Raw genomic sequence first — 25,982 nt, forward strand, 5'->3', positions numbered from 1 at the left:
ATTGGTAGAGCGCTGCACTAGTATCGCAGAGGTCAGTGGTTCGAGTCCCGTACAGGCCTGAAATTTTTTTCAGGTCTGATTTTCACTATTGCTCAAATAGTGCTTTACTGCGAAGGATCGTGCACATATACGTTTCATAACCGCAGTTCATACATATGTTTCATATGTTTGTTGTTGTTTGATTTATCATCTACGGGTTCATGTCGAATTAATTTAATGGCCTGCTCTCAGTTGGCTTGTTAGCTCAATTGGTAGAGCGCTGCACTAGTATCGCAGAGGTCAGTGGTTCGAGTCCCGTACAGGCCTGAAATTTTTTTTTCAGGTCTGATTTTCACTATTGCTCAAATAGTGCTTTACTGCGAAGGATCGTGCACATATACGCTTTAGAATTCTAGCAACTTTTAGAATTTTCGGCAACTTAGGGCTTTTTGAGGTTCTTTGAAGCCACTTTCTTCCCGTTTTGAGCCACATTGGTCAGTTTTTGATAGACATTTATTCAATTTATTCTAAAATACTTTAATAAGGCCCCCACTCCTCATGGGTTGACTTTTGTGATGCCTTATCACGAGGTCAGTGGTATCAGGTTTCACATTTTTCAAGATGGCGGATAATTACAGTGACTATTTTTTCATCAAGTGAAATGGAAAGAACCTCTCATATTATCATTGGACTTTGACAAATAAAGTTTTGATAAGAAGGAATGTGCGAATTTTTAATCTTTAACACCCAAAAAAGGTACGAAAAGCAGAAAAATTTTGCCAACTTTTCGGCAACTTTTTGGAAATTCAGCAAGTTTTTGGCAACTTTTTTAAAAAAAATAGCAACTTTTTGATAAATTTTAAACTTTTTTATCGGCAACTTTTTTGGGGAATCATTGGCAACTTGTGGCTAGGCCTATCCATTGAGCTAACAGCCTCCCGGTTAGCTCAATGGATAGAGCGCTGGACTATTGTGCGGGAGGTCGAGGGTTCGAGCCCCTGCCGGACCAACACTCAGGGTCTTAAAATAATTGAGAAGGATTTGCTACCTCTCTTTAAAATCAAGAAATGGTTAGACATTCTAGTCTTCTCGGATAGGGACGAATAAATGGAGGTCCAGTCTCCTGCAGGGTTGGGGAAGGAGACGTTAATTTCCCACACACGAGATTACTGAGAAGCTCGGCTACGCCTCGAGCAACCCCTACGCATCTTTCGTGCTCTCCAAACTTTCCGTGTGCTTGATATTTCGATGAACGCACGCTGACGTATGAACCAATTGTTAAGTTTAGCACAGACCATCGAGCTTGTCCGTCTATCCACAATAGTTTTGGTTTGTTTACAGCTAAGTCTATGAAAAGCTCACGGACCAACAATAAGATTAATTTAAGCCATGGAGGACTCTTTCTGTGTTTACGCAACATCATCCAAACATGGAAAAACCTTACAGAAAACTAGTGCAAATTTCCAACCAAACGATTGATTCTTCGGGAGAGTGACTTCGATCACGACCCTTCTCTTTTCCAGTCTTCTAAATTAGACGACACTTCTGTGTACATTTCAAATATACTTTCATTTGAATGTTAAACCATCATCTGCAGTTGTTCGGGTTTGCTTTCGACTTAATCTATGAAAGAATTACGATGAATCAAAATTAAGAACATTTAAATAGATATTTAAGCAATGGAGGACTTTTACCATGTTAACATTGCCTCAATTAAACACAATGGGGGCCTGCAAATTTCGAGAAAGCTTTACAAACCCAAGAAGCGGTCAGGAGGTTTGCATAGCTCTTGAGACTTGAGTGATATTGCTAACTTTTGCCACAAACATCATTTATAAACATACAGAAGGTATGATTTCATTTATTTACTGCAAATAATTATCTTAACGTTTTCACACAACGTTAACAGTTGACCTTAAAATCAATCTAATTTAGTATATATGGAGTTCCCTCAACCTACTCACTTGAAAATGACCTCAGAGAGGTCGAAAAGTAGTGACTTCTTAGCGCTAGCTTTTATTTCAAAGTCGATTTCTAAGAAATTACTTATTACGACTTAACCTAATTACAATTAATGCCTCTAGGAATTTACTTTTGGATCTAACTGACTGAAGGCAGGGTCAGGCGTAGTTTACCGGTGCACAATTTCTACATAAAAAAAACTGCGTTTTGTTTCCATCAAGACTTCTTAAAATAATCACGTTCCCTGATAAATCCTAGTTAACTGTACCAAATTTTAAATTTGACTTTCTCTCCACTGGACTATGCGATTACAGAGCCTTCTAAGGGAATCTGGAAAATTTTATCCTGACACAAACAAAATCCTTCTCCTACACTCACCCGCGTTTAAAAAAAAATTAAATAAAATAAAAAATAATAATAATAAAAAGAAAATTACCAGTCCTCCAGGAAGAAGGTTTTAAAAAAAGTCCACTGGTCTGATTTTCATTTCAGTTGATATGGGAGTGGTGTTTTTAGCTTCAGGGTTTAAATTTGCCCAGTGAATTCGAGAGTTACTTCCACGATGAGGATAGATCCCGTTGAGATTTGAGGAAACAGTACAAATCTTATTCAAGTAGAGGTACCACCAGCCTCCTCCTAATGTCGGTGCACAATCACGGTTAGCTGGAAGCCTGTCCCAGGTACCGAATAACTTGCCATTATGAAAGGATAGGGAATCACTAACGGTTGCAGCTAAACACAAAAAAAAGAAAGAGGAAAAAAATTCAATATATTTTAAATTCATGGATAGTAATTATTCGTAATTGTTGAGAGCCTAGCTCTGGTCCATTTTTGTGTATAATACGATGCGATTCTGCTACTTGTGGAGGTGACATTTCAGAAACCATTTTTAATTCTAGAGCATCCAAGTTACTGAATCAAATCTGATCACTAGTTTCCTATACATTCCAGGTCCTCGTGTCACCCGATTGATTCTATGCCACCGAGTTACAGGCAACTCTCAAGTAAAGGAGTTGTTCAGGGTTAGTCTCATGAGTGTGATATGCATAACCAGATATGATTGACACTGATATTCTCAAGGCAAGCAGTCCTTTGGGAGACATTTGCTTTGAGATCAACCGGATGTAAGGGAGGTGATAGCAACTGTCATTTATGACAATGTGCATTGATTAGGAAAGAGTAAATTGACTTACATGAAATATTGCCGATGTGCAGTTTGTAATCAGCTGTCTCGTTCTCAATACCAAACCATTCATACTCTGCGTAGACAGTTTTGTCGTCAGTTATTCCCAGATCCACGCGGAGTTTGTTTTCTGTCTTGTTTTGCGTCAGGCGTTGGATCTTGTCCAGTCCGAGCCAAAATTCACGAATGAGGAAATCACCGAATCCCTTTTTATAGACATTCCAGGTGCGATTGAAATCCACGGTATCATCCACCCTCTTCTGGATCACTGTCCATCCTCCGTCGGCTGTTGTGTGGTCACAATAGACATCAAAGAGACCTGAACCATCAGGGTCGATGGTATAAACACCACTGATGGTTTGACCGCACTTGTAAAGCTCAGCACAGTTCTTAGCTGAAAAATAAAAAGAATTTATATAGTAACGCGGAAGAAAGTTTTTCGTTCTAAGATGCACATGCATTCTACCATCTACTATGAGAAAAGAGAAAATGGAAAAGAGAACGAGTAAGGAAAAGACATCGAAGGAAAAATCATCACTTCAACTCATGAGGATTGGGATTTCATATTCTAAATTAATCGATATCTGTTTTGTGGCAGTTTTTACAGTTAGATACACCCAGTTACGATTACAAGTCTAGTTTGCGGAAAAAAATTGTTAAAGATGAACTCTGGCTAGAAAAAAAAGAAACATTTCGTACACTAGCATTTTGTTCATGAGCGTCTTCCAAGAGAGAATGAGCGTCAAATTTACCATCCAACGATTACAAGAATATGCCAATGAAAAGGAATCTTACTTACCTATTCCAGATTCTCGGGTCTTGCATGTGCCATCTATCATTTGAAACGTGACTACTAAAGCCACACTGAGCATCAAATACGAACTTGATGATACAGACATGATACAGGGAAACTTCTCACTCCGACCTTAATGCTGTAGTAGTGTGAAGTACAGCACAGTTGAAAGCTGAAGAGACTTTTATTGGAAACCTAATGTAATTCAGAACATTCTAGGAAAGTAATGTTGTGAAAGGCCAGAGGAATCGTTTTACAAGTGTTTATATCAATTTTTATATTCGTAATGACATTAACTGTGCTTGTGCTTCCCACAAGCTCGATACACGTGAGAAAATTTAGAATAGCCCAGTAGTTATTGGCCATGGGTATTTTTAGATAACTTCCAAATATCAAGGAAAGCGGCATGATTTGTTTTGTCGAGTTCGGAGTTTCAGTTTTATTTGTCTTGAAACCAATCGCTAACAAGAAACAGCTGAGAAAGGAGCGTGCGACGACAAAGAATTTTTTCCGTCAGCCACACCATCAAAATGATCGTATTCTTGGTCAACCATCCTACAACACTGCAACGTTTTCCTGAGGAAGTCATTAAAAAACAAATTAAACAAGATAAATCCTTTCTGTATTGGTTTAATTCGTCAGCGTGCAGTCTTCAAGTTTGGAGAGCAACTCCAGCATCTCTACTAAAGTATATATCTCAATATACGAATAGCTATAGGAGTCCATTCTTTCGAAACTTTTTCGACGTGGCTGTTTGGGCGCTCTTTTGTCGAGTTCAAATTTACGAAAAACACAATTGGCAGTAAGTCGGTACTAAAAATTTTTTCTCACGTTTGTTTCGTAATGCGGTAAGCCTTGTTTCTTATTCTTTGTTTTTTTGTTTTTTTTTATTTATTTATTTTTTTTTATTATTTTCTAAGTACTTTTTCAAGATATTCAATTCTTTTCCGACAATATTCTTCGTGTAACCTTTACCTTTGAGGAATTTTGATCAAAATGATAAGGTTGTGTCAAGCAGAGCTGTTTTTGATTAACTCTTCGACGTCATTTGCACCAACAAGGTTTTAAAACCCAATAACTTGAAAATAACATTAAAATCATTACAAGTTCTTTATTAAAACGAAAACGCTAAACGAAAAAAAAGAAAATACATATGTTCGATCTCTCTCTGGTATTATTCCCGCTGTGTATGTCAATTAGGTATTCCTTATCACTGGCAACTAGTACTGAGACAAATCGGTTATGTTGAGGTATTTTGCTGCTCGACTTTCTTCTCGTTATTTTTCGGCTCTCTGCATTGAGGACAGAATATGCATGAATGAAACATGCACATGAAAAAAACTCATTCATTCAGAGCTTTCGATTCTGTACTACTCGCGTTCATGTCGGTATGTAAGACATTAACAAATATCGTAATTCAATGCAAAAATTCGAAACAGAGAATTTAAACTATTTTAATTTTGTCCACACGGTTTATCAGAATTATAAAGATTTGCTGTCAATTGTCTCCATCGTAAATCTTGATTTACAACTGACAAAACAAGTTGCATTGAAAAAGTTACAAAAAATTCGACACTAAATTTCAATTTAGGGTTTTACGTATTAAAAAGAAAAGAACAGAAGTTGTTCACAGTATTACATCCTCGAACACTGCATAATGTGTGTCGCAATAGAAAGGTAATTACGATTTTGCGACGCCTATTCCACAAAATATCGGCTGTGTTGGGGTAAAATACAGGAATATAATGTCTTTCAACGAGCCAATAATATCTTTCATTCGTAACTTGTATTCTTTGAAGTAACGAGCAGAAATCAATTAGTTTTCCAAACACGTATCCCAAGGTTATACTATCATTTGAAGGTGTGGCAGACAGAAAAGTCCTTTGTCCTCCCACGCTCCTTACTCAGCTGCTTCTTTAAAGTACAACTCGAGCTATAACCTTATCCTTGCTCTCAGCTGGTTTCAAGACAAATAAACCTAAAGCTTATGAAATTAAAGAATTTACAACGTCGAATGTCTGATATATCACAACTAAACCATAAGGTTAATTACGAGCACTTATGAATTTTACAAATCATGCCGCTCGCCTAGAGATTTCGAAGTTATCTACAAATACTCTATCATCTCTTCTGCTTTTTTTTTTTTTTGTATATTGTACTTGTGGCTAGCACAAGCACAGCTAAGGTGATTATAAACCTAACAATTGATGTTAACACTCGTAAAACTTCTGTAAATAGCAAAGCAACAATAATAATTCCATTCTGAACATTACTATGTCTGGACTGTCTTGAATTGCATAATGTTTCCAATAAAAGTTCCTTCAGTTTTTTACTGTGTTGTATTTAAGGTATTGCAGCATTTCATCGTAATGTATTTGTATCATTAAGTTCAAGTACTTTGATGCTTTGCGCGGCTTTCATAGTTACGTCACAAATGTTATATGAAACGCAAGCAGCCCCTATGGAGCCCAAATACAACACAGGAACACCTTTTTTTGTATATACCTGAGAGCTTCTGTTTCCTCTGTGATGCTAGAATTATTCAGCTCGTTTCTAGCTTTGAACATACCTTTCACGAATCATAAGTGTCAACATAGCAGCATTTATGAGATTTATATTTAACAGTGTCCTGTTCCAAACCTGAATGAAAATCAAGTAACGTCATTGATACCATTTGGCTCATTAAAGTACTTTTACCCAAATTTGTGATCAAAATTTGCATAAATCAACGTCGATAACCACACACTTTAGAAGACGGTGTGATCAGAAACATTTTCTAGAGGCCACGTCTTTTTCTTTTTGGTGGTTTTTTTTTTTAAGAAAATTCATTCCTATAATCTCTTGGAAAACATAGTTATATGATAGCTCAAGCTGTAATGTTGCTCATCACAGATGTTTGCCAGTAAAAATCCCTAATTTTTTTTGAGTTTTAAAAAACTTTACGTGACATGGTTACTCTTTATTTATTTATTTATTTATTTTTTATTTATCTTCGCCAACCGGCAAGGACACCGCAACAGCTTGCGCCAATTACTGCAGACCCAATAAACCACCCATCCCACCGCGGGGGAGGACATCCATCACACAGTAATCTCGTGTGTTGGAAATTAACGTCTCCTACCCCAGCCCTGCACGAGATGGGACCTCCATTTATTCGTCCCTATCCGAGAAGACTAGAATATCTAACCATCTCTTGATGTTATAGAAAGGCAGCAAATTCTTCTCAATTATTTTAAGACCCTGAGTGTTGGTTCGGCCGGGGCTCGAGCCTTCGACCTCCCGCACAATAGTCCAACGCCCTATCCATTGAGCTAACCAGGAGGCGGTTAGCTCAATGGACTAACCGCTCTAAATCAACTCATTAACCGCTCTAAATCAGGCTACACCTGTTGTATTATGTCCGTAAGTACGTCTCTTTAATCACATATAAGATAACTAATAACAAACGAATTCAATCGACCTCTCTCGCCCGTCGCTCCACGTGTCATTACCTCCTCAGGTCATGTGGCCGACACAACAACACCAACTTTGGTGCTCTGACTGTTTAATATTTTAATAAAGTTTGGCCATATGACTTTGAGAGATATTTGCTGAAAGTGCACTTTTCAAGCAAATATCGGGATTTTATCCCTGGGATTTGATCTGAGAGCTCTCATACCCCAGGGATTAAGCTGAAACCGAACTACTCTGGATTCTTGGAGAACTCTTTGAATCTCACAATCTCTGAGAGTCTGAAAGAAATTGCTGAGATAGCACGTGTACCGCCTGCCTGGTCTCGTAGACAAACTCGTAAGCCATAAATAATTAATACTGTGACAGTGAACAAACCGAAAATCTAAGGTTTACCAGTCGTTTATTCACCTTTAAACCAATTTCATGTACAGGCTTCAGAGCGAAAAATCCAAGTAAACCACCCTTTACGAAAGGCTTTGCAGTACCTCTTAAACGTTACTTACTAGGGAGTTCAAGAAACGACAACGGCGACGCCGCGATAGATCTATAGTAATTTTTTTTTTCTCACTGTCAAAACTATCTCAAAACTAAATATGAAACACAGCGTTAAATTGGAATAAAATTATAGGTAAAATCAGCTGTCATCGCTCACTTTCTCCAGACGACGCAAGGTCTGGTCATTTTGCGTTGTTAGGGATCTTAAGCGGTTAGGACGGTAACAGCGAAGAAAACGTCCAATAAAAAGTGAATTTTTATTTATAGTCAGAATTTCGCGAATGTCTGGATGTATTGGCTGTCTCTTGCGCGCCACACCTCCTCCTCTCCCTCACGTATGCGAGCGGGGTTACATCTGAAATTTAAACAAGTAATTCCGGGACAACGTAAGTTTTGGTAATTTCACGTTGTTGTTTGGCAGAGGACGGCTAAGAAATGAACAAAGTTTTAAAATGCACATGCTAAGCGACTATTCTGCCAGTTTCATCATTTGTTTCGCCACGTCTTCGTTGCCGTTTCCTTGTGGTTTGCCTAAGGTCCCTGCAAAGGACGCAAAGAAATTTACAAATAAACACAACGCAAGTACAAAGACATTGTTCTGCTTATTAAACCTTTAGTTTAGCGACGATCCCATTCCTGTGGCCGTCGTGGTTTTCTTAAACTTCCTAATAAAAAGAACAAAAATCTTGTAAACAAAGATTAGTACATTACATTGGCAATATCAGAGTCATAAGCAACATACTGGAAACATCATTTGATAACTAGACAGCGAATATGATAGTTTACACACAGTTTATTTCGACTTCCGGTGTTCACGTCGCTGTTCTCCCAAAAAATTCAGAAAATTGATCAGAATGTCATTATTAATTTTTTTCGCTTCAGCGCTATTCGTCTTGAAAGCAGTATAGAGCTAGGATAAGGTCAGTTTCAAATAAGGTCAGTTTTAAAGACGCAAGTCCTAGACGTTGCTATCCGAAAAGGCGAGGAAACCACCGATATGGAATCATGATCGAACCATTTCCTGAAATGTCTCGAGAACAGCAACGTCTTAACAACAAGTCTCCTGCGCGCTATTGGGTTCTTGAGAGATATTCATTAGTTCCTACGTCATTCTAATATTGCCTCTGTATTATAACGATCTTTGTTGATGACGATTTCGTAATTACTACCTAAATAAAATACTTCAAATATTCTACCTCAAAACTATAATCCTCAGAACGCATTTTTGCGATGGTAGGTTCAATAAAATTCAAGACGTGCAGCAGTAAATTCCACGAGTTAGTTCTGTTAAAGGGTGAAGCATTCTTTCTTGACCGTTTTAACCAGCGGTTTCGAGACTCAGTGGAGACAGACTGAATCACTCTTTTAGTCGTGGGTCTGATTCGGCAAGTTGGACTTTCTCCTCAGTAAACGCAAATATGATGTGAAGGAGATTTAGAGCTATGCAGTGTTTTTTTGTTTTTGTTTTTTTTTTCTAGATTTACATTGACTTTCAAGTTTACCTGTGTTTATCTTAATGAGAGAATCGATTTCGTTTATGCTGCTTTCTGCAAGGTAGTTTTAAGATAATGGAACATTTTATTAAAATGTTCTACCCTCGAGCTCTTTAACTGGACCAGGTATGTTTTTCACCTTAATTCGTAAAAGAAAATATTTTGCAAGAAAAATTGCTACGGGATTTGTTCGAGTTATGTTGACTCTTAAGAGTAGGCTACGAAGATAATGACGGCGCACACTTCGTGAAAATGACATTTCCGACTTACGGCCTTTAGCACTAATCCGATTCGTTCGATCATTTTATAAATGAAACTTTCAATAAGACATCATCCTCTCTCACCTTACAGATTAATCACAGCTAACATATAACAATTATATAAACTATAATATGTTTAATACAATCATAGCCAGACTGTGAGGGAACATTTGATATTATTTCTTTTTAGGAGTGACGAGGTTTCGCCTTAGGATTGTGTTTGCTCATCATCTTTTGTTAGGAGCTCATTTCACTGAACTAAGATTTTACCGCAAAGGAGACGTCTTCCAAACAAGAACAGCGAGCCCACGCTCATTTCGACTCAAAATATTATCTCAGTCGTTGTGAACAGGCTATATTGATTCAAGAAAATAAATACGGACACTGTTTCAAATATCCTCCTTTAGGAGTATTGGGAAATTCCCGGGAAATACAGTCTTCGATCAAATTCTTATTTTGCGTACAATATTTACTCCATGATCGGTTAAGGAAGTGGTTTGGATATAAATGCAAGGTTAAGCAGCTGTAATTTCTTTAGTGTAATACTGTTACATTTTACAAAATATTTAACTTTAAGGTCGGAGAAGAAATTCCATCGTATCATGTTTGTATCACTGAGTTGTACTTTGTTTCCCAGAGTATCATTTTTATTCATGATTTAAATGTTATCGCCAACGCAGTTTGAATTCGTGAGACTAGTCGCAAGGACCAAACTTTCAGTCCGTGCGACTAGATTTTTGTTGCAAAAATAGCTAGTTCACTCGATGAGACTTGTTCCCGCGACTTGTTACACGGACTAGTCAATTGTGTGTGCTGACCTTAACAAATGTCTTCAACGATGTCTGTGATCACGACATCTCTACTTCTGCAAATTTCGCAATCGTATCTGTGTTGAGCACAACCAATGAGCGTGTCCGTCTATCCACCAATTGTTCAGGTTTGTCTCCAGCTAAGTCTTTGAAAAGCTCATGGACCAACAATTACATTGATTTAAGCAATGGAGGACTTTTTCAGGCCTACTCCAGGACCTTAAGTCGCTGTAACTTTGGGCGACTTTAGGCGATTTAAGGCGACTTAAAGAGACTTAGGGAAAATTGGCGGAAAAAACATTGGGACTTTAGGCAATTTAATGCAACTTAAGGTGACTTAAGGCAATTCAAAGCGATTTTATTTGACTGAAGGAATAAAATCAAAGTTAGCAACAGTCTCTCAATAAACCTTAAAAATATTTACAGAATCCCTTGCAATAACCACAATAGTCATTTTGCTTACTTTTTTATGCTCATAAGTCGCCGTAGTCTAAAATATCCAAATTTCAATCCAATTTAGCAAAAAATAATTAAAAAAGTTACCACGACAGTTATTGTTAAATTCTACGGTCAAAGCTAGTGAAAAATCCAAAATTTCTCGATCCTTTTCAGGGACCCAACCAATTTGTTGTTCTCCTGCCTCAGTTAGACAAAAAACCCCAATACCATACTGAAAACCATATGCTAAGGTCCTTCGTAAAAATACTTCCTTTCCAGTCTCTCCAACTACTCTTCTAGCTGCAAAAAACTTCGAATTTGCAATTATAGAGAATCTAGTCTCTTTGGAAGATCTTTTCCTCTGTTGATCGGATCATCAACACCTTCCAAGCATTCGCTTGTTCCTACCCTGCAGTGTTTCACCTAAAAAAAATAGTTAAAGTTTCTTGTTAGCCTGGTGACAGTATTGCAGGTTTAAAAGCATTTATTGTTACCTTAACAGCTTTCCAGGAACTAACGAGCCACGACGAAATTCTCCAAGCTGATAACTGGCTCTGCAACCTCCGCCATTTAAATTCTCCCAGCAACCTTTGCGCCGCAACTTGTTTCCATGCTTCGAAGTTAGGAGCGGAACAACATTAATTAGAGGGCTTCTCTCGCCAAGTACGCTCACACTATTCGCTATTACCGAAAGTTTCCTTCACCTTACCTCGGATTGTGTCACTGGTAGGATTTTCTTTCTGCAATGCAGGCAGGCAACCAGTCAATAGACACAAGGTGGACTTTTTCTGTGGGTATGGATTGGGAAAGAATGCAGGCCAGAATGATAATCTACTCCACGAGGGAAAAGCACGTGCGCGGTGTTTTTATGGAAGCAGTCGCCCAGTTAAACTTTCAGAGTGAATTTTTCTGAAGCTTTTTAATGTCTTTTTTTTTCGCACATATAAATTAATTATTTCTCTGTACACTTTTCAGCAGGCTCGCGTGCACTTTGGTCACGGGACAAAACTTATTTCTCGTGATCAAATATGACTGGTTTGCTGGTAAAAGGCCTTTCTCGGCTTAGAAGGAGTTCATATATGTTGATCATCAAACTGACGAGGATGAGGTGTAAAAAAAGACTTTCAAAGTCTCAAGATCGATAAATATTTACGCCGTTAGTAGGCTCGTCGAGCTACAAAGTTCAATTGTTTCCAGTTGGTCTTATACCACGGTAGAAGTAGCTAGTACAGATCAATGGGTTAATGCTGGAGAAATGGCCCACTTTTATCACTCTTTTACTCTGGGTAAGTTAAGTGGATAAAATTTAGCTTCAGTTAAGTTTAGATGACTTTTCATAGTGCTATTTTTACAGCTCAAGGTATAAGTGAGTGGCAAGTTTTGAGCCTTTCTCCAGAATAACGTTCTATCGTTTTATCTTGATGATCCGGTACTGTACGTTTGATGTGATTCAATATTTATTATATCCTGATGACAATCGACCGTGTCAACCCTTTTATCAACTTTTTCATCATGAAATACAAGAGAGAAATTTTGTTCGAATAGATAGTTGTTTTAGTAAGAAAATGGAAGAGTATACATATTCATATTTCCTACATCAGTATTGTCTTCATGTAGGAATTACCCATGCCAACACAGGGGCTAGACAGGTGCATGAATATTTTCACATGGGGTTTCCATGTATATGGAAGCCATTGCCCACCTCACGAAAACAACAATTAAACTCGTTGTCCATCACAGGGTTACCTCCCCCCCTGCAAACCAGTATTCACATTTACACCTGGGAAAGGTGAGGCATTTTTATCTTACAGTAAAATGCCCAAGAACACAATGCAATGCTCCAACACTAGACACCAAAACTGGACTAATTTAGAGTCCAGTACACAAACCATTCAGCCACCATGCCTCCTCCTCTGATCCTTATGATTAGAGTGGGGTCAATGGGGTAAATTGGGAAGGGTGGACCCCTTCTAACATTGCGTGACCAATAACGACTTTAGGCGACCTAAAGCGACTTAAGGTCCAAGAGTAGGCCTTTTTTCCGTGTTTACACAACTTCATCTGAACATGGAAAAGACTCACAAAAAACTAGTGAAAATTTCCAACCAAACGATTGATCCTTCGGGAGGGTGACTTTGGTCACGACCCTTCTCCCTTCCGTGATCTTTTCAAATTAGGCGACGTATTTGTGTATAGCTCAAATACATTTTCATTTGAATGTTAAACCATTGTCAACAGTTGTTCAGATTTTTTTTCTGCTCAATCCATGAAAGACTTAGAATGAATCAAAATTAACAACATTTCAATTGATATTTAAGGGGGTCCTCCACTTTTTTTTTTAAAATATTACTTAAACTGTTCTTTAAGTGTCCAAAAGTAGATTCTTTGGACAGAAAATTCTTCTCTTCCCTTTGATTTTTCGTTCTTGCCTCTCAAAAAAAGGCCTTCATGACCATTTCGAACGTCCCGCGATCGCTATTTTGATCGGCGCGCAGGGCTTTCTGGGGTGATAACGTAAAATGATTGCTCGTCCGGCACATGTTCCAGTCATCTGTTTGCAAACAAACTTAGTATCAGTTCTACGATGTGTATTCTGCCGTATCAGCTTGAACCTGAATATTATTCCAGTGAGGAAGGAGAGGAAGAACAGATTGATTCTGGGGAGGAAGAAGCTTTGTTAGATTCGTCGAGAGTTGAAAGTCGCCGAACGGACCTGTCTTGGTGTGAATGTGAGAGATGTGGCGTGATGCTAAGTGAAGTTGAATGTGTCCGCTGCAAAGAACTTCCTTTTTTGTCACAACTGGTGGAAGGTTAGTTAATTGTGATTTAATATATCATTTAATCTCACCTTTTGTTTTCCGACGAAGTACTAGAAACATTATAAACACTTATGATCCGAGTAATTGTATTGTTTGCGGTAAATCCGTGTCCATGGTCTCGTGGTTGCTCGGGGCTATCCCTGAATCTTTCGCTTAAATTCTTCTAAAAGGCACTTCTTTACTATCACAAATCACCCGAGTAAGAAATCTCTTGTCAAAACTCGACACAGTTACTCGGACACGAGAGGATTCTTTTGAGTATGAATGTAATCTTCTTTTGTTTACATAACGTCATTTAGAAGACTAGATTTAGATGTCTTGTGGAATTTTAAACATAAACAGCAAAGGCAGGAGATACCTTCTGCTTCAACTGAATGAAGTTTGTCTCTATTATTTTAGGCTTGACATGTATCAATGAAAGCTTTCGAGCAGTTTGTTTAAACGAGGATGTGTTGTGGACAGCACTAGCAAGTCTGTACGACAGGGAAAGTACTGGTCTTCCAGACAGACAACAAGTGCCCAACAGGTATTGGCACTTTATGGTTGTTTTCATGGCAGTGAAATTTTAGTATGAAATTAAGCTAAATGCCAGTAAAATATGTTTTTTTTTTTTTATTGTGTGTGCAACAATTGTCGTTTATTGTTTTGAGTGGAAAAAAGGTTTTCGGGGGAAGGGGTGCTTAGAAGAGCTTCGAAAAAAAGGAGTGACTTATTTTATACAAAAAGATTTACATATTTACATTGTAGCCTGACACCAAAACCCTCATTAAGTTTTCTTTTTGTGGGGGGCGGGGGGGGGGGGGATGCTGCAGTCTGGGTTGGGATGGACTTGAGGTAACTTGAATGTGAACCAGGAGTAAGCCAGTCAATGTCCATAAAGAAGTCTGGTATCATTAGCAGCAAACATGTGTATTTTCTTCTGCGATGTTTTAAATATGGAATATATTGTTGTCTTTCAGGTCATTTCGTTATGCAGCTTATCGGTAGTTTTTCTGGTGGGCTCATGGGTACCTTGGCAAGAAAATTCGACGTGTCATCCCCTCGTGTGCAGTAAAAATTATCAGGTAAAATTTTTCTTCCGAAGATCGGATTTACACTGGATATCTTCCTGGAAACGATGATGATGACAGTGCCTTTGACAGTGAGCTTGAGCAAACATGTAGGGACTTTTTAACTATTTAAAACATACATCTTGGTAGCAAAATTTTAATCAGTTACAGCACACATACAAGAATTGTTTGCAGCCAAGGATAATTTTATGGGTCATTAGCTTGTAATTCTCGAAAACTACTTTTTTCCATGAATATAGATTTACTGGATCAACTGCTCTCCTCTTTCGAACACCACAGGTGAATGCAGAATGACCAGTAACACCAGCCTTGATTAAATGCCTCATTGAGAAGACTAACTCTCTAACAAACACTGCAGCATTTCATCAAGTGAAAGCGCCAACTATAACCACCAAAATTTAAAGTTATATGAATGGCTTATTTGATTTCTGAGATTTAAAATAATGTTTATACATCAAAAGGGCTTTCTTTCCAACCCATTTCACCCTTTTTTACTGCTATTTTTGCACTGATTGATGATGCTTATGATGAATTTGAATTATGTATTATTTACAAGGTAAATTGGTTGATTTGGGTCAAGAAGTCTATTTTTTACATATTATAACAACATAAACAAAAAAAACATTGTAATGGGGTCAATAAAATGATTGACTTTCACAATTCAAAGCGTATGTTTTTTCCTGTAAATAATTTTTTAAAGCGACATTTCCAATTTTTGAAGGAGATCAAAAACTGGTAATCATCAGAGAGAAAGTTTTGATCCTCATAGAAATGCATGAAAACAGAACTTGCCACCTGTCAAAAAAACCATTGTTAACAAGAATAAACTTGGGGGAATATAATTAGATACTTGAACCGAGATAGTTGCTGTCGTGTTGCCATTTTCTCTTTCCTGCTTGGCCTTTCCTTTGGAGCCATTATACCGCACCTGTCCTTAACCCGTGCAGTAGGTTTGGTTCCTGATGCTGCCAAGTGAAATGCTGCTTACAACATATCTTCTAGGTAATCATAATTTTTTATTTTTAAAACTGGCTCGGCACCAAACTTCTTTGAAATCTTGCTCCATGACATTTTGAACCTTGGCTCCCCCTGCGACTCTCCAGTTTGGATTACAGCCTAGTAAAAATTACCATTTGTCAGAGTTTGAGGGCCTCTTTGAATAAAATGTTTCAACGAGAACCCTTTTGCACAAATTATAAATAATTATTATAATAATAAGTACAGTTTAGGAAAGTACAGTTTCGCATTCACTGACACCAGTGTTAAGAAATTACTCAAATGTATGCTATTTCAAGGCTTATGAAAGGGCAGTCTCAGGTATTGACTTGTTTGCACATGGATGTCATTATGTGTCAATCTTAGCTATACGGATTTATGATTCAATTAGGAACATGCAAATTTTGCGTGCTTGGAGGCTTGTAAACAACTAACATAAAACATCTTACGTATATGTGCACGATCCTTCGCAGTAAAGCACTATTTAAGCAATAGTGAAAATCAGACCTGAAAAAAATTCAGGCCTGTATGGGATTCGAACCACTGACCTCTGCGATACTAGTGCAGCGCTCTACCAATTGAGCTAACAAGCCCACTGTTAGCTCAATTGGTAGAGCGCTGCACTAGTATCGCAGAGGTCAGTGGTTCGAATCCCGTACAGGTCTGAATTTTTTTCAGGTCTGATTTTCACTATTGCTTAAATAGTGCTTTACTGCGAAGGATCGTGCACATATACGTTTCATAACCGCAGTTCATATATATGTATTTCATATGTTTGTTGTTTGATAAAACATCTTTTAAGAAAGAATAATTTTATTACTGAACGTAAAAAGGACATAATGGAGATTTACGATAAATGGAAGTTAGTTACAAAGGAAGGATTTAGGTAAAGTTGTCTGTTTTTAACTAGAGGCGAGTTGTTTTTGTGTTTGATTGTATTTAGTATAACTTGCCTGGAGTCGCTTTGTCTCGCGTTCTCTCTTCTCCTTCGCACGTTGATGCGCGTCCACCTTTCGGAGGTTTGTGAAAAAAAAAGCGTCGCAATGGCGCCAGGCTAAAGCGATTTCTTCGAATTACTTGACCCCATTAATCTTACTTCCATGAGATAATACTCTTCCAAGCAATGCTCTTCGAAGAGCTTCGAACACAGACGTGAGTCTTTGGGCAAGGATATCCTTCCAACAGCATGAATCCTAGCTCGTCCAGTTGCTGCATCATTCGGAAAATTGTGGAAACGAATTTTGGGATGGTTTTTCCTGTTTTTAGCTTGAATACTACCCTCAAAAGCAACGCAATGCGGCATTTTGCTACCATTTTTACCGAGGGCAAGGAAATCGAGCAACCATTTTACGTCCTCACCCCAGAAAGCCTTGCGCGCCAAATGAAAATGGCGATCGCGGGACGTTCGAACTGGTCATGAAGGCCTCTTTTGAGAGGCCAAACCAATTAAAAATCTAAAGGGAGAGAAAATGTTTCTGTCCGAAAAATATACTTTTGGACACTTAAAGAGCATTTTAAGCGATATTTTCGAAAACAGTGAGGATCCCTTTAAGCAATGGAGGACTTTTCTGTGTTTACACAGCCTCATCTGAACACGACGGGGGCTTGCTAATTCAAGAAAGCGTTACAAACCCAAGAAGCGGTCAGGAAGCTTGAATAACTCTTGGGACTTAACTGATATTGCTAATTTTTACCACAAACGTTCATATTCATACAGAAGGCTTCTATGATTTCATTTATTTACTGCACATAATTATCTCAACATTTTCGCACTACGTCTACATTTGACCCTAAAATCTATCTAATTCAGTATGAAGTCGACTTAACGCGATTATAATTAATGTCTCTAGGAATTTACTTTTGGATCTAACTGACTGACGGAAAGGTCAGATGTAATTTATCGCCACAAACTTTCTACAAACAAAATTTTGCGTTTTGATTCCATCAAAAGTCTCCTCAAATTAATCACGTTCCCTGATAAATCCTAGATAACTATACCAAATTTTAAACTAGACTTTCCCTTCACTGCACTATGCGATTAGGGTTAACGTTAAGTCAAATAAATCAGTACAAAATGATCAATTATCGCCTGGGTGGTCGGAGGATGTTTGTTTTTTACTGCCATAACGGAAAAACTTAAGAATATGAGGGAATCTGGAAAATTTTATCCTCACAAAGACAAAAGCCTTCCCTTCCACCCACGATAAAAATATCTAGGTGTCCGGTCCCTTAGGGAAAAGTCTTTAAGAAAAGTCGACTGGTCTAATTTTCATTTCAGTCGATCTGGGCGTGGTGTCAGAAGTTTTAGGATTTAAATTTCTCCAATGAATTCCATAATTACTTCCACGATGACGATTGATGCCGTTGAGATTTGAGAAAAAAGTACAAATGTTATTGACGTAAAGGTACCACCAGCCACCCCCTAACGTCGGTGCACAATCATGGTCAGCTGGAGGTCTGTCCCAGGTACCAAATAACGTGCCATTATGAGAGGATAGGGAATCATTAACATTCGCAGCTAAACAAACAAGAAAAGGGAAAAAATCAATATATTTTAAATTCATATATAACAATTATTCGTAATTTTTGAGAGCCTTGCTCTCTTGGGAGACATGTGCTCTGAAATCAACCATATGTATAGGAAGATGATAGTAACTGTCATTTATGACAATGTTCATTGATTAAGAAAGAATAAACTGACTTACATGAAATTTTGCCGATGTGCAGCTTGTAATCAGCTGTCTCGTTCTCAATACCAAACCACTCATACTCTGCGTGAACAGTTTTGTTGGCAGTTACTCCCAGATCCACGCGGAGTTTGTTTTCTCTATTGTTTTGCGTCAGGCGTTGGATCTTGTCCAGTCCTAGCCAAAATCCACGTGTGAGGAAATCACCGAATCCCTTTTTATAGTCATTCCAGGTGCGATTGAAATCCACGGTTCCATCCACCCTCTTCTGGATCACTGTCCATCCTCCACCGGCTGTTGTCTGGTCACAATAGACATTAAAGACACCTGAACCATCAGGGTCGATTGTATAAACGCCATTTATGGTTTGACCCCTTGTGTACAGCTCAGCACAGCTCTTAGCTGTTAGTGGATTAAAAAATGAAATTTTTTTTATCGATTACGGTATCAAGGAAAGGGAATAAGCGAGGAAAAAATAAATAATTGAAAATCAAGTAAAGGAAATAATGCGTTTTGTTATGCTATGATAACCTTTGTATTGCACTTCCTTGAATAGAAAGGCTCATAGCATATTGGCAGAATGTTATAATGGAATGAATAAATGATCGATAGTTCAGTTTTTTGACAGTTCTGAACTCATGGAGAACGCTAGAGTGCAAGCAGAGTTGTTCTTTGCGAGGAATCGTTGAGTCCTAACGCCAACCAAGAAAAAACAGTCTGTCAATATGTGATGAGCATTCGTATTCAAGGACATGTAATCCAAGGGTTATCATTATATACCAAAGCATAGATTCTTATTCACATTTCTCGGATTCTCCATTGCTGTTTTGGTAACTTATCGAAGCTGCACGAGTTGAAGGTAACAACTGAATCATGAGTAAAAGTGCCACAATAAACAGCAAAGAAGAATTTTGTGAAGCACACATGATACGATGAAATTCCTCTTCCAACCTTTCAGTTGCAGATCTCGAAACGCATATGTAAGACAGATGGAGATTGAAGAAATTTCAATTACTCCAACCTGTATTTATACAAAATTTTTCTGACTTGACGTAACAGGGCGTAGGAACTATGTACGTGATGAGAATATGCTAAAAAATAGTTGGACACTTTGGATAACCTTGGATAACTAATGGAATTAAAGCAGCGATTGAGATCAAAGATAAATTATATACAACTGGAGACAATGCCGGCTAAAAACACTATAGAAATAAATTTTGTACACTGATACGCTTAAAGGCCCCAGCAAATGGGTTCAACATTTGCTTCAACATCCTTTCGATTTTGTTGAATGGTAATGTTGAAAGCGTTCGCCACCCCCTTTCCACCGTGTTTAAACGTGTTGAAATGATATTGCATCGATGTTGAAGAGTTTAAAAACCTTTAAACTTTGCTTCAATATCCGTTCAACATTTCTTTTGTTCTCTGGAATGTTCGGAATGTTGAACATACATACTACATACATACTTTATTTGAACAGCACCCAGTTTAGGGCTCTACCGCCGTCAATGCTAACAACTAATTACATGAATATATCATAATATGCTAAAAATAAAAATTACAGATTTAAAAATAATTATAGACTTTAGCCTTACTTTTTTACGTCAGAGGTTTTCTTAATCTCGTTTGGAAGGTTATTGTACAGCTTTGCACACCGAAAAGCAAATGATCGTTCCCTCTTTTTAATCTACAAATTGGGAGATCTAATTCACAACTGTATCTAGTGTTTCTGTCGTGAATCTCCGAACGCTGAATAAATTTTCCAGTAAGGTAGCTGGGTATCTGGTCATGAATACACTTATGGACCATTAATAAGTCGTTTGTAAGCAGTCTATCGTTCACATTGAGCCAATTTAGAGATTTAAGGCCTTCCGTGACATGGTCGTATTTCATAAGGCCTAAAACAATTCTACGTGCGAAATTTTGGATTAATTGAAGTTTTTTGATGTTTTCTTTTGTCGTGTTGCTCCAAACCGTGGAGCAATAATATAACATACTAAATAATATAAAAGTGTTCATCAAGAAAACAAGAGTTTTACTGTCCAGAAGATGTTTTATAATAATAATAATTTCTATAGCGCATTTCCATGTAAATGCTCTAATGCGCTTTACAACACTGTGCGGGGGACTTTTCCAGACTGCCGGCGGCAGTTTACAATTAATAAAGGAGAAATTTTTACAGATGCCCCCTCCCCCCCTTCCCAGTAAACAGGCCAGACCACATCACAGTAATCTCGTGATGTGGGTTCTTTAACGTCCCTTGCCGAAATTAACTAATTGATAGGTGCAGGAGACGGGACCTCCGGCTTTACGTCCTATCCGAGAAGACGAAGCAATGTGAGTGAAGCGTCTTGCTTAAGGACACAACGTCAAGCCCCAGCCAGGACTTGAACCCGGTTCATCTGACCTAGAGTCCAGCGCACTGACCACTGGACTACTCACGCCTCACGCCTTATCCTATTAATGCTGTTTAACATGTATGTACAGGTTGAAGCAGTTTTCGCAATGTGTTTGTTAGAGTTAAGGTGACAATCGATGTGTACACCCAAGTCTTGGTAACAGAGGAAGGCTTTACTTCCTTCACTAGCAACATTACAGGTGGTAAAGTTCATATACTTCTTGTAGGTTGCGGAACGCCAACAAAAATTGATTTTGTCTTGTCGGGGTTGATTAGCAGAGAGTGGGCACAGCACCAACTGGATATATCCCTGAGGTCTTGGTTTACAGCAGCCACAGCTTCCGAAAGTTGAGTAGAAGGAAGTGCCATAAAAACTTTGGTGTCATCCACGCAACCCAGTGCTCTACAGTGTTTAGGGACCTGGAGAAGATCGTTCAAGTAAAGAGTAAATAGCACGGGGCCTAAGATGGATCCCTGGGGGACCCCTGCCTTCAACGGAAGTTGCTCAAATAGGGAATCCTCTATCTTGACAACTTGTGTTCGCTGCGATAAGTAGATTAGGAACCAAGAACACGTAGCAAATGAAACACCTAATTTATGGAGCTTGTTAATTAACAGATCATGACGGATGCTGAAGCGGTGTTGAAGTCATTTGGCCTCGCTCTTTCGAATTCCGCTGTGTCTTCGATCGCCAATTCCTTCACGATGTTGTTGGAATAGCCCCTTTCATCCCTTCTTCTGATCCGTTGCCTTGTCTTTCCTCTTGGGGGTTTTTATCCTCATCATTCAAAACTTCGGAAGCTACAAAAACCGCTGATAACGAGCGAGCTTTGTTGTAAACATATGCGCGATCCATTGCCGGTTTCATTTCAAAATGGCGCTCTTGCATGTGTCTCAAGCGTGCAAAGAGCTAGGGCCTGAAACTAACTACCAGGCCACTCGCTTAGCTTTTTTTGAATGAAATGTTGAAACCGTTTGCCCATCCCACCGTTCAACATCATTCAAGAACCCTTCAACAGCGTTCAACAAAATCGAATGGATGTTGAAGCCGTTTGCTAGGGCCTTAAGGAAGAGGAGATATCATGATGAGTTTTTTGAAAATAAGATGTGCAATATGAAAAAAAAAAAAATCCGGCAAGGAATCACTGAACTTTTACATCGACGGAAAAAAAATTTAAAGGCCATATATGCATTAAAGGATTTCAACAATCGCAACAAAATTGTTAAGGAAGGCTCGTAGATGCCTATTATTATTAATGAACACTTGCAACAGTCGGAACAGACTTGCTAATAACCTGACCACTCTATGAAAACATCACCTAGTCAGACTATGTTGATAATTGCAAATCTCCAATTTCATCCTTCTTTTCTCAACCTGTTTTACCCGGAGAATTACTGTCAGAAATATTACTTGTACCAAGTGATAAATCTTACGGTTTGTAATCCCCCCCCCCCCCCCTACCAACCAAATTATTCAAATGTTAGAATACTGTCTAGCTCCTATCCTTTCAGAGATACTTAATACATCAATCAGATTAGGGACTTATCCATCAAAGCTCAAAATTGCTAAAATTACACCAGTATTTAAGAGTAAATAAAGGCTGATAGTTTCTAAAGAAACTGTTTGGCGCTGCGTCGGTGGGGGTAACAAAATAATTTGAATATATCAACACAGTTGAAATGGTAAATTGGCCACCGTTACGGTTATAAAAGCTGACGTTTCGAGCGTTAGCCCTTCGTCGGAGCGATTGTGTGTGTGTGCTTTTAAAGGCAGAAATTGGAGCTACGTGATTTACGTATTTAAGAGTGACGATGATACTGACGCAAACAACTACAGACCTATCTCTTTTACTTTCAAACTTTAACAGAGTATTCGAGAAAATAATTTACAATAGATTGACTAGCTACATAAAGAAACACGAACTTTTGTATCCCTCGCAATACGGCTTTCGTAATGGGCATTCAACCCAACACACAATATTGGACATTGATAATGATATACAAGCCACCATGAATCAACGATTGCTATCTTGTGGAATATTCATTGATCTCAAAAAGCCTTCGACACCGTCGATCACGACATTTAGCTCGATAAACTCAATCACTATGGCTTTCGTGGATTAATTAATGATTGGTTCTCCTCATATCTTACAAATCGCACGCAAACAACGCAAATAAGCCATCGTATTTCAGATAAAGCTGTCGTTGGATGTGGTGTTCCTCAAGGATCAATTCTTGGACCATTACTTTTTTTGCTATATGTCACTGATATCCAAAAATGCGCGAATAAATTTAAGTTTTGCCTCTTTTGCAGACGACACTAACACTTTTTACGCGGACAAAAATCTGAAAGACCTTTGAAACAATAGTCAACAACGAGTTACAAAACCTTTATAACTGGTTGACAGCCAACAAACAAACTCTTGAAACAGAAAAATCCAACTTCGTAATTTTTCATCCTGACCAAAAGAGACTGGCTTACCAACCAAACTCTACACTTTTGATAACGAAAAGAATAATTATGTTCGTCTCCAGTTTACATAAAATATCTGGGCGTTCTCATTGATCAGAATCTCTCTTGGAAATACCACATTGATTCTATTGCTACAAAAATTATTAGAAATGTTGGACTACTTGCAAAGCTACGCCACTCTGTACCTCGACAAATGCTATCGAATATCTAGAAGTCATTAATCCACCCTTATTTCACCTATGGTCTTGCTGCCTGGGGTCAGGCATGCAAGACTTGTCTTGAAAAAATTCTTACTCTTCAGAAAAGAGCCCTTCATCTGCTATATTTCGCAGAGAGGAATGACCATGCAATTCCTTTATTTCATAAAGCAAACGCGCTTCCGATAACTTTTCTTTATTACGAGTACGTATCGACCCTAATGCAAGATATCAATAATGATAAAGCCCCAGCAAACATACTAAATCTATTTCAGAAAGGTCTAATATTCATTCATACCATACACCATCGTTTACTTGTGGAAAATTGTATGTTAAAAGTTCGAGACTAGAAATACAAAACAATTCCTTCTCTCTGATCGGAATAAAGCTGTGGAATAACATACCAAACTGTATAACGGATCTTTCAAAGAAAGCTTTCAAAAAAATTCCTTCGCAAATTGCTATTTGACATCTTAGAAAAAGAAGATAACTATATTCAAACCCCATGATCATTAAAAAAGCAGGTACATAGGTACACCTTCTAAGTTTCAATGTATTCTTATTTTTTTCTGTGTGACTGTGACCTTGTGACTGTGTAAATAACGACTCCTTGTCCTTAGATACAAGACGATTTATTGCATTCGGGTACTTGTCTTGCCCTGCCACAATTCGCCTTCTACCTACTTGCAGGGCAAACTATCCCACTATTATTTTATGTAAAAACAACAAAGAATAAATTTGTTTGAATAAAAAAAATATATAAAGTGTGACTTGATTTTCGTAGAACAGTGCTCAATACATAGAAGTAGAGCGAAGTATATATTGTGGGAGGAAAAAGACAAGTAAACTACAAGTTCATCCCTACAAGCCTGTTTCGTGGTCGCCCACTCATCAGGGGATTTCATGAGAATAAACTTTACCATTGCTTATATACAATATAATTTGCATGATCTAACAAGTCAAAAGGACAAAAGAACACATGCCCGACAAAAAGAACACATGCCGACAAAAGAACACATGCCCGCTCGACGGAAACTGCTTGCAACCATCAGTAATCTACCAAGCCTCCGTTACACGCAAAGACAACAACACGACAGAAACGTACATCGGACTCACAAAGAATGACTTCAAAACAAGATACAGAAACCACACCGCATCATTCCGCCACGCTAAACACAGAAACTCTACCGAACTCAGCAAGCACATCTGGACCCTCAGAGACAACAACATCGATCACTTTATTTCCTGGCGCATTCTCTCATCGCACTCACCGTATAACAGCTCAACTAAAAGATGTAACCTCTGCCTCAAAGAAAAATTCCTAATCATCTGCCGGCCCGAACTATCAACACTGAACAAACGTAATGAACTCGTGTCTTCATGCCGCCACAGAAGCAAAGCCCTCCTACGCAACAACTAAACTGTCAATGTCGCGCTGCATAAATTAGACTAGTTAGATCATGCAAATTATATTGTATATAAGCAATGGTAAAGTTTATTCTCATGAAATCCCCTGATGAGTGGGCGACCACGAAACAGGCTTGTAGGGATGAACTTGTAGTTTACTTGTCTTTTTCCTCCCACAATATAAAAAAAAAAAAATATATATATATATATATATATATATATATATATATATATATATATATAAACACCATTGCTTTATTTGCCGTACGTGATGATCTTTGAGGAGATTAGGATAACTTAATGTTTCCCAAATCCAAATTCCAATGATTTTTAAAGCTATACGCAATTATTTCAAAGGGATGTAGCACTTTCTTGTTAGCGCACATTACTACTATCACCGCATAAAAAAGGACATTTAAGTAGCTTTACGCTAGTTTTATAATGCTCGTAAAGACACGTAAAGGTAGATTAACGTAATCGGACGTAAAGCTTTCTTAAGGGTAACTTAAATCTGAAGAGCCAGATTTACGTTCAATGTAAAGTTTACGTTTAAGTTAAACTTTACTAGACCGAAGTTTGAGTTGTGGTGAAGCTAGCAAAAATGTGTCTAGACATATTAATGCTGATTTACATTTTACCTAAAGGTTGTGATAAGCAACACATTTAGCAAAACACACAAAGCTCTCGTTAAATAAGCGCAAATGACGTATGGCTTATGGGATCAATCGGTTTTTACGAGTTATCAGATCAAAGATGTGGGCCAAGGATAAACCCGGAGACATCCAAGGCTCGGAAAAACTGATGAAAATAGTACCGTATCGTAAATATTTCTCTTTCTCAGTAATTCAAATCATTTTTCCATCAAGCCATTGCAGAGTGTGCTCTGTCTTCTATAAGGATACATGTATTTTGCGCTGTAAATTATACGTCAACAGAGCAGATAGAACGGCTATTTTCGATGAAACAAGATTTATTCGGCAAATTTGTAACTACTTTTGCAAATATTCAGGCATTTTCAGTAAGTCATATTGCAATGAGTCTGATAGGAACTTTTACAGTGCATAACAAGA

The 25,982-nt window shown here is 38.1% G+C and overlaps 2 protein-coding genes and 1 pseudogene across 3 annotated transcripts; 1 reads left to right on the forward strand and 2 right to left on the reverse strand.

Moving 5' to 3' along the window:
* Window positions 1–1,168: 1,168 nt before the first annotated feature.
* Window positions 1,169–4,058, reverse strand: LOC148740826 (angiopoietin-related protein 7-like). 2 transcript variants are annotated; one of them, XM_088747010.1, is made up of 4 exons: window positions 3,924–4,058; window positions 3,135–3,518; window positions 2,378–2,673; window positions 1,169–1,602 (listed from the first exon to the last, which is right to left on the reverse strand). In XM_088747010.1, exons 1-3 carry the CDS (start codon window positions 4,021–4,023, stop codon window positions 2,399–2,401), a joined length of 759 nt encoding a protein of 252 aa, XP_088603136.1. In that variant the 5' UTR covers window positions 4,024–4,058; the 3' UTR covers window positions 1,169–1,602; window positions 2,378–2,398. The 2 variants fall into 2 exon arrangements, with proteins under 2 accessions (XP_088603136.1, XP_088603137.1); XM_088747011.1 differs by lacking the exon at window positions 1,169–1,602 and having other exon boundaries at window positions 1,808–2,673.
* Window positions 4,059–13,449: 9,391 nt separating this feature from the next.
* LOC148740827 (uncharacterized) lies at window positions 13,450–15,224 on the forward strand (annotated as a pseudogene).
* A 2,254-nt stretch (window positions 15,225–17,478) lies between these two features.
* On the reverse strand, window positions 17,479–19,395 carry LOC148740828 (ryncolin-4-like). Its single transcript, XM_088758043.1, has 3 exons — window positions 19,240–19,395; window positions 18,456–18,839; window positions 17,479–18,268 (listed from the first exon to the last, which is right to left on the reverse strand). The coding sequence occupies exons 1-3, from the start codon at window positions 19,361–19,363 to the stop codon at window positions 17,994–17,996; spliced, it is 783 nt and encodes a 260-aa protein (XP_088614169.1). The 5' UTR covers window positions 19,364–19,395; the 3' UTR covers window positions 17,479–17,993.
* Window positions 19,396–25,982: the final 6,587 nt, after the last annotated feature.

Source organism: Stylophora pistillata, chromosome 1, assembly GCF_964205215.1.
Source record: "Stylophora pistillata chromosome 1, jaStyPist1.2, whole genome shotgun sequence".
Lineage (NCBI taxonomy): Eukaryota > Metazoa > Cnidaria > Anthozoa > Scleractinia > Pocilloporidae > Stylophora > Stylophora pistillata.

Bases quoted from the DNA above. Each gene is read 5' to 3' on its own strand.
- LOC148740826 (XM_088747010.1), bottom strand. From the start codon at position 4,023: ATGTCTGTATCATCAAGTTCGTATTTGATGCTCAGTGTGGCTTTAGTA. The intron at 3,519-3,923 runs GTAAGTAAGATT...TTTATTTTTCAG, and splicing joins GACCCGAGAATCTGGAATAG to CTAAGAACTGTGCTGAGCTT. The intron at 2,674-3,134 runs GTAAGTCAATTT...TTTTGTGTTTAG, and splicing joins GCACATCGGCAATATTTCAT to CTGCAACCGTTAGTGATTCC.
- LOC148740828 (XM_088758043.1), bottom strand. From the start codon at position 19,363: ATGTGTGCTTCACAAAATTCTTCTTTGCTGTTTATTGTGGCACTTTTA. The intron at 18,840-19,239 runs GTGAATAAGAAT...ATCCACTAACAG, and splicing joins CAATGGAGAATCCGAGAAAT to CTAAGAGCTGTGCTGAGCTG. The intron at 18,269-18,455 runs GTAAGTCAGTTT...TTGTTTGTTTAG, and splicing joins GCACATCGGCAAAATTTCAT to CTGCGAATGTTAATGATTCC.